The 12,582-nt window shown below is 49.7% G+C and overlaps 1 protein-coding gene across 7 annotated transcripts in view; it reads right to left on the bottom strand.

Annotated features, from left to right (window-relative positions):
• TRAF2 (TNF receptor associated factor 2) overlaps positions 1–12,582 on the bottom strand; it is a 28,567-nt gene that overhangs the window by 7,099 nt on the left and 8,886 nt on the right. For 6 of the 7 annotated variants that reach the window (XM_085076557.1, XM_085076552.1, XM_085076553.1 and 3 more), the window contains 4 exons: positions 4,887–4,958; positions 3,263–3,337; positions 1,952–2,311; positions 19–196 (listed from right to left, as the gene is read on the bottom strand). In XM_085076557.1, the coding sequence (XP_084932683.1) occupies positions 19–196; positions 1,952–2,311; positions 3,263–3,337; positions 4,887–4,958 (685 nt within the window). The remainder of the gene's footprint in view (positions 1–18; positions 197–1,951; positions 2,312–3,262; positions 3,338–4,886; positions 4,959–12,582) is intronic. The other variant, XM_085076550.1, reaches the window with a different exon arrangement.

Raw genomic sequence — 12,582 nt, 5'->3', positions numbered from 1 at the left:
TTTGGGGATTTTGCACACCTGGAGAGAAGATGGCAGGAGAGCGGCCTGTTATCGCCTCCTGACGCTTCCGGGCAAACTCCGTTATCTTCCAGATGAAAACCCCGTCATAGGTGGAAGCCTCCATGCTGCGGATCTTCTCCTCCATCTCAGCCATGGCCAGGTCCTTGAGCCCAATGCTCCTCTCCAGCTGCCGGACCTGCTCAGAGAAACACATGGTGCAGGTTAGAAATATGCAGGCTGTGAGCCCTGGGAGAACCAGCAGAACGCGGCAGACCCTGGCATCCCCTTTGGGACTCCTCCTTAGTAAGAGACTTTCTCCAGAATGCACAGGGAGCATGGCAGGCAGAAATTGAGCAACACAAGCCAATTCACTGAAGCTTCCGTCTGTACCCTGTCACTCTGGAGAAGATCCATTGATACAGCTCAGTGCTTGAGCTGGAAAGTTTCCCACAGCCAATGTAAAAATCCTTACAAGGTGCTGCTGTCGGCTGCGCAGCACAAGAAATGAGGATGGGGGAAAAAAAGCCCAATAACTCAGCATTGTGACAAAACTAAACTGAGAAAGAAGAGAACATCCACCCTCTGGAGGGTTCATCCCTGACAGCTCACACAGGGTCACACCAGGTCCCTTGCCCAGAGAGCATACGTACACTGCAAACTGCACAGCTCCAGGTGCCAGGAACACTGGGAGCACCCCACAGGGACTGTGCTGGAGCAGACTAGTTTAGGCAGCTCCTTCACACCTCCAGACTGTTGCTACAGGCAGCGGCACTGATGCCACTCCTTTGGCAAAGGCAGCACTCCTTTGAAAAGGTCTGGAAGGTGAAAAGCCCCACAGATCCAGTGAGATGCAGTGCAAGGAGATGCAGTGAAATTCTGAGTGCTCTGGCTCTTGTCAGAAAATTTCGGTATCTGCCCGACTTGATAATTAACAGAGATCTGATGCTTTACACAGGTCAGTTAAATTCCCAGCTCTTCCAGGGAGCTGCTGAGGGTTGTGCATAGGCACAAAGGGTATTTTAGTTCTGCCTTCAGATTTGCGGTGTGTCAGAGACTGAAATAGTTCATGCCTCAAACATTGATATAAAGTTTTGCTCATTATAACAAAAAGTGTATAAAGAAGCTACAATCAAAGAAACCTCCCTGAAGATACCTGACTGGGACTTTGGACTGAGTCAAACTGCTGAGATTAGATAAAGGGAAACCTATTGTTCAATCATCTCAAGCTGAGGGAAAGGTATGCATACACAAAGGCCAAAGCCACTAGCTGTGCTGAGAATCATCCCTGGCTGAGTTTGGGGTGGGGGCAGAGCACAGCTCACAGAAGCCAGGTTTACACAGACTGGCCCAGCTGTGGAACCCCCAGCCTCACTGGCTACATCCATGGGACTTTCACGTGAGAGGCAGCTGAGGGGGAGTCACAATCCATCACAGACCCCCCAGAGTGCTAGGCCTGGCACCACAGGAGTGCAGGTGATGCAAGCAGAGTCTGCGGCTAGAGGCTGCCCCCTCCCCCGGGGGGACATGCCTGGACATTGCCCCTGGTCTGAGTGTATATTAACCCTTAGCACTCTGTGCTTTTGGGGGGACCACCACCACCGAGAAGACCGGCTGGAGAGGATCAACGCAACATCGTTGGGATCCACGGATGGTGATATTTTCTCTTTCCCTCTTTCTGTCCCCCCACCTCTTTTCTTACTTCTCTTTTTCTCTCTTTTCTTCTCTCTCTCTCTCATATTTTCTATCAAATAAAACTCATACTATTGACTGGCATATGGTCTCGTTTGTACCTTAATTCGGGCAGAGGTATTTCTAAAGAACCTTAATAATTGGATCATAACACGGTGTTACAGGGCTGGGTGATGAAGCTCTGCTAGCTTGTAACACAGAAAGGAAACAGGAAACAGCCTCTGCTGGGAGTGCTGGGAAGCCCAGGTGAGCAGTTACACACCTTGTTGCTCAGTGTTTCAATTTTCTCCTGATCCAGCCGGTGCTGGCGGCTATAGGCTTCGGCTGTCAGGGACACTCTCTCCACCTCCCGGTTGAGCACGCAGACAATGTTCTCAAAGGTCACTGTTTTCCTCTCGAGGGCCTCACACCTTCCCAAGAGCTCCAGGGACCGGGAGAGCTCGGACTCTGAGCACAACGAGTTTGCTGCCAGCAGTGGGGAGCTGTTTTGTGATGAGGAAAGGACAGGAAAGGGCTTCGGGTCCCCAGCACCATCCTTGAGGCTGAGCACAGAGCTCAGCAGCATATAGAGATGCTCTGCCAAACACTTGCTTTCATGTTCCAGGAGCTTTTCATTTTCCACCTACATGAAGAGAAACACATCCCCCATTCAGCATGTGTAATCTACACTGTCACCATCCACAGAACAAATTCCTCCTATCTAGGTCACAACATCAGCTTTGAATTTATAATTTATAGGGGGAAAAAACAAAGAAAGAATTTAAAAATGTGTTTTGGTGGGGCCCGTGTGAGGTTTTGTTTTGTTGTAGAAAAGCTTTAAATCACATACAATGAGGGGTGCTCAATGCTTCCCCCAGCTGTACTGGTCTGCTCTGCCTTCCTCCAAACCCTCCCAGAAAAGCTCTGTCAAATGTACCTAACAGCAACAAAGGACAAAGCCTCACATAACTCCCTGGAAGAGGGATTTATATGAATATCATCAGTGGGAGGTCAGAAAACTAAGTGACATAGAGAGATATGGCCTGGCCCAGGTTCTTCACTTACAGAATCACTGTAATCACAAGTCATTACACATTTGCTTGGATTCAAAGAGGCCTTAAAGCTCATCCTCTCCCACTCCCTGCCATGAGCAAGGACACCTTCCATTAGACCAGGTTGTTCCAACCTGGCCTTGAACACTTCCAGGGATGGTGCAGCCACAGCTTCTCTGGGCAACCTGTGCCAGGGTCTCCCCACCCTCACAGGGGAGAACTTCTTCCTAAAATCTCATTTAACCCTGACCTCTGGCAGTGGGAAGCCATTCCCTCTGAAAGCAATGACCACCAGAGTCCCAAAGCATTCGGGGTGCTCTTAAAGTAGGAGGAGATTTCCTTCCACAGGAATTTCATTCACAGGACTCCCAGACTATGCACAGCAGATGATGTGAAACTCCACGTGCAAAGGGTTTAAACCTGCTATTTGTTCAAATACCTGAATACAAACACCTGCAACAGTTTGGCTGACAGCAGTCTGAAGGTGAACTCTAATCCTGGGGCTGAAAAGCCCCAAGGTAACCTTAGAGAGGAGCCCTTACCACCTCTGTACAGCCCACAGCCTCAAACCGGCAAGGTACTTTGGATCTGCCACAGGTCTTCACATGGTCTCGAAACTAGAAAAGAAGAAGGCAGTGTTAGATTGTTATGTGTTCCCGGCGCTCCCTTTCCATCTCACTGACATTTGGGAAACTGCAGCCAAAGAAGAATGCCCAAGCTGTGACTAATCACCAGCTGCCACAGTGCCCACTAAACCTGGGCTCTGCCTGCCATCAGGTGTGACTTTCACTGGAATACAAATACAGCCCTGACTACTGAAGAAAGCTTAACTTTTCCTTCTCTTGATGGCTGGGAGGTCTCACTGCTCACCTGCACATGCAAGAGAGAAAAAGCAAGGGCACAGGTACAAGCTGTGGATGCAGAACAATGAGCTTCCCTGAGGAATGGGAGGCATAGGCAACAACCCCATGAAACAGGGACATTTTTCATTTTGGGCACTTCACACAACCCTGGTCAGGACATGGCACAGGTTGGTATTTTTACATCCATCCCAGCATTACATTTCTGCAGAGAAGTGCCACTAACCCCTCAGCACTGCGATGACTTGTACAGGTTCCCACACAGTGCATGATCAATCCAACAAGCACTGGCACAGCTTCAGCTTGGGTTTAGTACACCCTTACCATCAGATACCAGAGCTCATTTCTGAACCACCATATTCCCCACTTAACTCCTACATCTGATACAACAGACGTCAATTAAAACTGGTTTTAAACCACTTTTTTTAAAGCTTCTAGATCCATCTGGCTTGTGTAATGAGTCAGGTTATTCAGAGTTAACATGGCAGCAAATAACCAACAAGAGTTTGGAGAGATAAACACGAGTTAATATTTAAACACATGGTAGATGACTCTTGGGGATCTCATGAGCTGGCTCCCTGGAGGGTTTCAGCTGCAGCCTGCAGATAAGCACCCCAAAACCCCAACCTGCAGATAAGGTGGGGCTGCACCCCAAAACCCCAACCTGCAGATAAGGTGGGCTGCACCCCCAGCCTAAGACCCTCCTTACGCTTCTCATTTAGAAGAACTCTTTTGCTCCTCTTTTTGCTGCCTCTGTTCCCCTGCCCTGCTAAAGAGCTTTTTCCAACATTGCTACTAAAAATATTTGCCTGTAGCAGGCAAGATGGTTTCAGATCAATGTGCTTTTTGAAAATGTTTCCTAAAACTTGAATTTTTCATTCTTTTCAGCCTCATCCCAGGAGCCAGCAGCCTGGAAATGCTGTAAGCATAGATTCTATTAGATGATTAATTAGAAATCAATTAATATAGCTGGAGATGGGCTCTCTTTCCAAAACTGCAGCAGTGGTTGATGTAGCTGCTATACACAGAATATAAACCCATGAGTGTGCTTTTCCCACAGAGGCTCTGCCCCCAGACATGGGTCCAAGGGAGGTGGCCCTGGCAGCACCAACACTGACCTGCAAGTGTCCGTGAGCCACACTCCCTCAGACCCATCTTTATGGAAAACACATCCACAGCAACAGCTGCCACTCAGCTGTTTCCCCCACTTCATTTCCTAATGGACTCTGTTCCTCCCTGCTCCCAGAATGCCAAGCTCAGCCCATCAGGACACCAAATACCCCATGACACAGGGTCGGATGGATACCTTTTCCCTAGGAATCTTCTTCCCACAGCCTTCGCAAGTCAGCGGGAATTCAGGGCAGACTTCATCATGAGCCTGTGAAGGAACGTACAGGAGATATATGTCCTCTAAATAAAAGCCCTGCAGAGGTTCTGTGATGAGCACAATCCCATTCATTTGGGATTTCTATCAAATGGGTATAAATTTGGGGTAACCAACCATTTGGGTAAACCCACCCATTGGGGGTGGGTTTATACCTTATTACAGCCAAGCACTGGATTTACCAGCCTACACTCAGACCTTGGTTATGCTGATCCCTCTGAGCTACTGACTCATCCTGAGACCTCCAGGCTACCCCAATTTTGGGTGCCCATGTAGCCTCAATCTCTATTTTAAAAGCTGCTACAATGATTTTTAAAAAAATCAAATTATTGCTTTGATGACCAAGATAATCAACGGGAAGCTCCATTTATGGCTCTGCCAGGAGAAGACACATTGGGGCAGGCTGAGTGGAGCAAGCCACTACCTCAGCAGGATAATTTAGATAATTTTTCCACTGTAATGGTTATCAGTCAGCTGAGGCATGGGCCCAGTGCTGGCTCATCACACACCAGGCTGAGCTCTCTAATTGTATCTTCACATTTGAATTAGAATACTATTTTTCAACCAGAAAGAAAAATATTTTTAAACTGTTTCATTTACCAGTCCCTGCATACTAACACCTGCCCCTGCAGCCAGAGTAAGGGTTGTGTGATGACCAGAGAGGCTGAGCAAACAACCAGGGCAACCTGATCCTCTCCCCTTGGTAGACTCTTGGGCAACAGTGCTGGCTAAATTGGGAATGCTAGGACATGCCTCTGCTTCTGTGTCATTTCCACACTGCCTAAACCTTCTCTTTACACACCCATCAGTTGAAATAAGGCATTGTAAACACCATAACTATGCAGATCAAAATTTAAATTAAAGGATAAGTGCACTGAAGTCTCCTGCCATGGTAGGGACAGAAAAAAAATCCAACCAGGAGCATTTCTAATGCAGCCATCTGAAACCAGATGTTTGAAAACTTAGTCTCTGTTGACAGACAGTATTGCCTTGGGGGGAACACACACAAACCTCACCCTGACACACATCAGGACGTGGAAAGTGAAACCAGCAGTGGCTCCACTTTGGCTTCTTGGCTGATGTCGCTGTTGAGCTGCTAGCAGAGAAAAGACCCGAGTTCTCAGTGTGGCAAGAAAGAGAGAATTTATTATTTTGATTTCAATATATATAGACTTTTCAGAGGTCGCCCAGATTGGTCAGCCAGAAACATCCCCCTAGGCCTGATTAAACGAGACACTGTTTAAAAAACATCCAAACTTTATCTTTGTTTATAAAACACAACGGAATGTTCTCACGAGAAAGACCTGTGCTAGCCACAGGCTGCTTTCTCCTTTTCATGCTTTAAGTGAGGAACTCAAGCTCAGAGCTTCACTGTGTGTCCCTGGAGAGATGACTGGCCAGCCAACAGGGTTTGGTGGTGTTATTCAGTCTCCAACAGGTGGGCACTGCTGCCCGCACAGACACTGCTGCCTGCAGAGGAGGAGGAGGCCAAATCCCTGCCTTCATCCCACTCGCTCAGAGGGGCTGAGCCCTTTCTTCTACCCAACTACTGCTCTCATGTTCTAGAAACACCCGATAACATCTCCCCCACGACTCACAAAGCATTAGCAGAACAGACGATTTGGCTGAAGGAAGGAAAACTTCACTGCAGAGGCAACTATTTTATAAGGGAGTATTTTAAACTTAAGAGTTTCCCATGCCAACATGCTGGGTGTGAAACTACCACCCCCTCCACACTCCCCACCTCCCAGCATTTATACTCCATCCCAGCTCCCCTCCACACCACGATGTAATGCCCAAGAGCGGACAGCCCTGCCTGCAGCATGAGAAAGAAACCAGCCCCACTGAGCTCAAAGTGCAACTCTTCTGTATGTAAATGGTTAAAGACACCCAGAAGCTTCAGCCAGCACAGATCCAAACTTTTCTGTATAAACAGTTTCAGGCTCTTCTGGAATCCCCTGTTTCTCCCGCCCCACACAGGTGTCAGAACAGAGACGGATGATATCGCTGCTGGAAGAAATTCACCCCACCCCAGAGCCAAAAGCAGGGGTTGGCACTCGAGCCTGATCTGCCATACTCCACTCCCCCAGCAATGGGGCAATCGTCCTGTTTATACCTTTCCCAAACCCACAGCTGTAGCTTCTGCTACAGGGGTAAGCACCACTAACATCCAGGCATTTGCTTGGAAAGTTTTTGGGAGCTCTAGAAAACCAGGGCTGTGAGTGGGGCTAGGCAAGAGCAGGCACTCTCCCAGAGGCAAGCAGACTGGAAATCAAGATGGACAGGGAGGAGACAGCCATGGAAGAATTAAAGTGGAGCTGGAAGACAACAGCTCACCCAGTGAGGCACAAGCTAGCCTGCAGCATCCAACAGCAAGCGCAGGAAAATCAACTGGGGCAGTTAACAGCCTTCAGCAACACCTGGTTCTTCCCATTCCATTACAACCAAAACCGCTGATGCAGCCTGCCCGTCACCAACCTATCTACCAGACAGGCCATTCTCTGGGAGCCCACCTGAAAGGTTAGAAAATCAGACACCACTTCCCATGGAAGGACCAGAGCAACTGAGAGGAACCCATGCAGCTGCTCAGTCCCTCAGCACCTCCACGTACTCCAATGGGTGCAAATACCCCATCACAGAATCCCAGACTGGTTTGCGTTGCAAGTGACCTTAAAGTTCATCTTGTTCCACGCCCTGCCAGGGGCAAGGACACCTTCCACTAGACCAGGTTGCTCCAAGCCCCATCCAACCTGGCCTTGGATACTTCCAGGGATGAGGCAGCCATATCTTCTCTGGGCAACCTGTGCCAGGGCCTCACCACCCTCACAGGGAAGAACTCCCTCTTAACATCTAATCTAAATCTCTCCTCTTTTAGTTTAAAACTATTCCCCCTTTTCCTATCACTATTTAAAAAGTCTCTGCAAGCCCCGTTTTACAAGCCCCGTTTAAGAACTTACAAGCTGCAGCATGGTCTCCCTGGCGCCTTCTCTTCTCCAAGCTGCTCAAAGGTGCTGAGCTCTCCCCTCTGCCTGCAGACCCACTGGCAAATGGAGCTGCCTGTGCCTACTGGGAATCTCCCACCTCAGTATCATGAAAGCAGAAAAGCTGTATGTTTTCAAATTTGCAGTATTTGCAGTCGAAGTTTCTCTCCAGACACAGTGGGATGAGGCAGCTCCGTCTGGGACAGAAAGGGCAGCATTCTGCACTGCAGCTGTGCAGGGAAAAGCAGGCATACAGAGGGAAAAGTGGGTTTTAATAAGGGCAACAGATCCCAGGAGCACACAGTGATTGTTCCTAAGGAGGGTGAGGGCAGACTTCACTGTGCTCTGAAGCTTCTTCACAAGGGGCAGCTCCAGTCTCTGCTCTGTGTGACCAGCAATAAGACTTGAAGGAATGGCTGGAGCTGTGTCAAGGAGTTTTATGCTGGATATCAGGAAAAGGCTCTTCCCCAGAGGGTGGTGGGGCACTGAACAGGCTCCCCAGGGAATGGTTACAGCTGCAAGGCTGACAGAGCTCCAAGAGTGTTTGGACAATGCTCTCAGGCACGGAGTGGGATTGTTGGGGTGTTTGTGCAGGACCAGGAGCTGGACTGCATGGTCCTTGCGGGTTACTTCCAGCTCGGGATATTCTGTGGTTCTATGACAATGCCAGGATGAGCTGCTCCCCTGCTTCTGTCTCAGACAATAGGGAAAACGACAGTTTAATCTGATCACCATTTCACCTCTCGGGGCGTCACTAAATTCAGCTTCAACTCTGGAAGAGGCTCCTATTGGAAATCATTATTTCCATACCCTGGTGGCAGAGCAGGAGGTGTCCCTGCTGCCTGGTTGCCCAGCTCATAACCTGCCACATCCACATAGGTCCAGTCTTATGGAGCTCTTGTAACCCTATTAGGAATCTATCAGCACGACACAGGGTTCCCCCTCCGGCAAAAGGACAAGGCAGGCACCTGGGAAATACCACTGTTGAAGCAGCTGCTGTGAGATACCTCTGCCAGAGCCTGTGGGAAGGTCACAGCGAAGGGCAGGGCTGGCAGAGGGACAAGGGACAGCAGGACAGGCTTGGAGTGAGCTGCATGCTGCAGCTCTCCTGCAAAATGCCCTGGTCTTGGAAAGTCATTAGTCTCCTCTGAGCACAGCAACAGTAACCATAAGCAGACAGCTAAAGGGCTCGGTAGCTGGAAGAGAGCAACAAAAAGGAAGCAAAACTACCAGGATGGCAGACAAAAAAGCCAGCTGCCACGGCACAGGGCACACCAGTGGATGTCAGGGCTTGGGTGGCCACTGCCATTTGCAACACTCGGTTCCTTTGGCTACAAGGGAAATGGTGGGCCCATGGAATTGTAGAGAAAACACTGAAAATGGGTCTCTAGTGTAAAAGACAGGGTTTTGAGAGAACCTGAACCCTTTGTGCTAAGAACCATGAGTTGCTTTGTTCACATCTGTCAGTTCTCCAGGGGCTCTGGAGCCTCCAAGATGGGAATGTGCCACATGAGGCAGATACTTTGGAATGTCCTACTCCGCTGAAGTCCACATGCCTTTCTGTGCTGCAGCTCCTCCTGACAGGGAAGTCCTGAGCTGGTTCTATGCCAGGCTTGCCCAAACCTTTCCCCACACAGGTGAGTTGGGCTACCAGGCACAGGGTGACCACATGCTCAGTCCTTGTGCTACTGCATGGAGCCCAGCAACACAAGGCTAGAAAGCAGGAACCCAGTCTGTACTTCCCAGTGCCAAATGGAAATGAGAGCTTTCTGAGACCATCACACAAGCTGGTGCCAGACACAAACTTCTCCCTTGATGGGACATGCTGGTGACAGATCCAAGCAAGTTCACCTGGCACCACAAATCATCAAACCTCAAAGAAAATGTCAAAACCAAAGACAAAGTTTACATCAGTAGGTTCTGTTTGCTCCAGCTCAGCAGGCAGTGAGGGCATGGGAACCCAACACACCCTCACTTCTGCTCAGTGCCCTGGTGACCACCCAAGTAAGGACAGAAGGTGGCATAAGCCACATTGGGGTTCCCATGGACCTGGCTCATGCCTCTGTTCAGACTCAGTGCAGGAACTCTTGTTTTCAGAGTTGAAGTTTTGCTCATCAGCTGTTACAGCTGATCAGACAGAGGTTTGATTTGGGGATTGTTGGCAGAAGGACATCAAGGCAGTGCTTCAGGCACTGAAGACAAGTGTGAAGGCAAGAGCAATTTCTATGGCAGAGGAGTGTACAAAATGCATTTGAAGAAGCAGCAGCAGGTTTTCTGCCATTTCCTAAAACAGACTCTGCCACCCCTGGTTGCTTTCAACTATGAACAAGCATGAAGCGGTGGCACACTCCAGGATGCTTTTTCCAAATCCCTCCATCATCCCAGAGGAATGATTTTCCTAGGAAGATTCTATTTCGAAATGGAGTGGGGCTGGGACCTCCAGAGCATTTTAGATCAGCCTGGGAGCCTGGCTTGCTCCCACGGTGAGCTGAAGCTAGACTCCAGTGGCCCCCACATCAGATGTGGCCAGCTGCACTGCAAAACCTAAATCTTCTTGCCAAGGAAATTAAAAATTACATTACAGTGTTGGACTACACCAACTGAGAACATCTGATTAGAGGTAACTCCACAGGTCTTCAGGACTACAATTAGCAGTCACATGTGAAAATGCCCAAGATGTACTGTTCACACCCAACGAGGTCACTGCTGGAGTGACCACCTGCCAGGCAAGGAGGAGACATCCATCATGGCACCATGCTAACAATGCCAGGCACCAGCACATGTAACAGCAGTAGCCAGGGTCTGAATTCCCCTTTGACAGTAGCTGTGTTAGCTGCGAGGTGCTGGAGGGTTGGTGGCCGTGCTCTAAGGGAGAACTTCTGTGCTGTGCAGGTGGCTGAGCACTGGGACAAGCTGCCCAGAGAGGCTGTGGAGTCTGCTTCACTGCATATATTCTGGAACCATCTGGATGCAATCCTGTGTCATGTGCTCTGGGATGACCCTGCTGGAGCAGGGAGGTTGGCCCTGATGAGATGCTGTGGTCGCTTCCGACCTTATCCACGCTGTGATTCTGTGACAGCACTGTCCATGCTGACCAGCTCCCAGGACAACACCCCTGGAGAGATCTCCCTCCATTCTAGAAGCACTTTCACCAGCACTCAAAGCGTCACCTTAATTGCTCAGATCACAAGAGACAGCCCCAGAATGAAGCTTCCAGGGGTTTGCCTGACCTCCTGGTGGGGTTTGCCTGACCTCCACACCAGGAAGGGTGGTGCTGACACTGGCCAAGCTCTGGGAGCTGCAGATGGTGGGCAGGAGCAAGGGCAGCTGCTCTGCCTTGTAGGTAGCCCAGAGGTGCAGGCTGTGAACAGAAGGGTTGTTACAGCATGAGGCTGAGGACACCACTGGCACCCAGACAAGGGGAAACAAGACAAATATTTCAACTGGGAAATGTGTCTTTCACATGCCTGTAGTGAGTAGTTTAATTTCAAACCAAGTTTCTCTCTGCTGTCCTAAGGATTGAAAGTGCCCAAGGGTGACTGTGTGATTGTGGCTCTGGCTCCTGTCAGACATGTGGAGCCCAAGGAACATCTCCCTGGGTATGAAGTCTTGCCCAATCCCACAAGCTATGTTCACGGTGGGGGGTCTCCTCACAGTGTAGAAGCTACACTTGGCTTTCACCTCCACTTCAAACCTCGTGACTTGCAGCTTTTCATTCTCCAAGGGGCAGAGGCCAAAACTATTAATTTTTGGGCCACCAAAAGAAGGCTGAGCTGGTTTCAGAAGTGAAAAGCAGACCCTTGGCAGCTGGGGCTTTCCAACCCCCTCCCACACATGCTCTCTGGCACTCCCCACGGCTTTACCTCCCACCATGGGCTCAGACAGAAAACCGCCTCATGTCTGGGCAGCCAGCTACACAAACTACTGTGGCTGGTAAGGGTGGGTAAGGCTGGTAAGGGCTGGTAAGGCTGTGTAAGGGTGGCTGGTCTGCATCTGTGGGCTTCAGCTCCAGCTGTGGAAAGTAAAGGTGTATCTGATCCCTTCTCCAAAAGCAGCAGGTCCTTTGGTTACCTGCATGTGCAAGTCAGGGATTCTCCCACCAGAAAATGGTCTGGTCCTGCTGGTCAGGCTGGAGCTATCTGCAAATTGCACTTTACCACCAGACCAGAACTCATAGCCAAAACCTTCAGAAAAAGACAATAAATGCTGTACTGGGTTTTAAAGAGAAGGCTGGTCACCCTTATACAGCAGCACCAAGTGTTACTGCCACAGCACCTCGAATGTTGTACCCCATGCAGACATCACTGATACGGCACTCAGAGGTACAACTTTATAGAAGCAGGAGACAGGTGAATGAGCTCCAAAGACCAGCAGTTCTGCTCTAAGCAATGTCCGAAAGACTGAAGATGAAGTTTCAGCCCCAGCTCAAAATCACCACCAAAACCTGTTGGGGCATTCCCGGGGTGCAACTGGGAAGGAGGGGCATGACACATGCATGAGAGTGTATGATGAAGCAAGAGGAACCGCTGGCTCTGGGCCCCCAGCAGCACGTTTGAAGTGGGAGTTTTCCCTACATGAGGTGTGGTAGGGGTTCTCCATCTTCTAAGTGTGAGCACTGGGCAGAAAGGAATGCCCAG

Source organism: Lichenostomus cassidix, chromosome 17 (genome assembly GCF_008360975.1).
Source record: "Lichenostomus cassidix isolate B80296 chromosome 17, HeHo_3.0, whole genome shotgun sequence".
NCBI classification, from domain to species: Eukaryota; Metazoa; Chordata; class Aves; order Passeriformes; family Meliphagidae; genus Lichenostomus; species Lichenostomus cassidix.
This window is presented reverse-complemented; position numbering and strand designations above follow the sequence as displayed.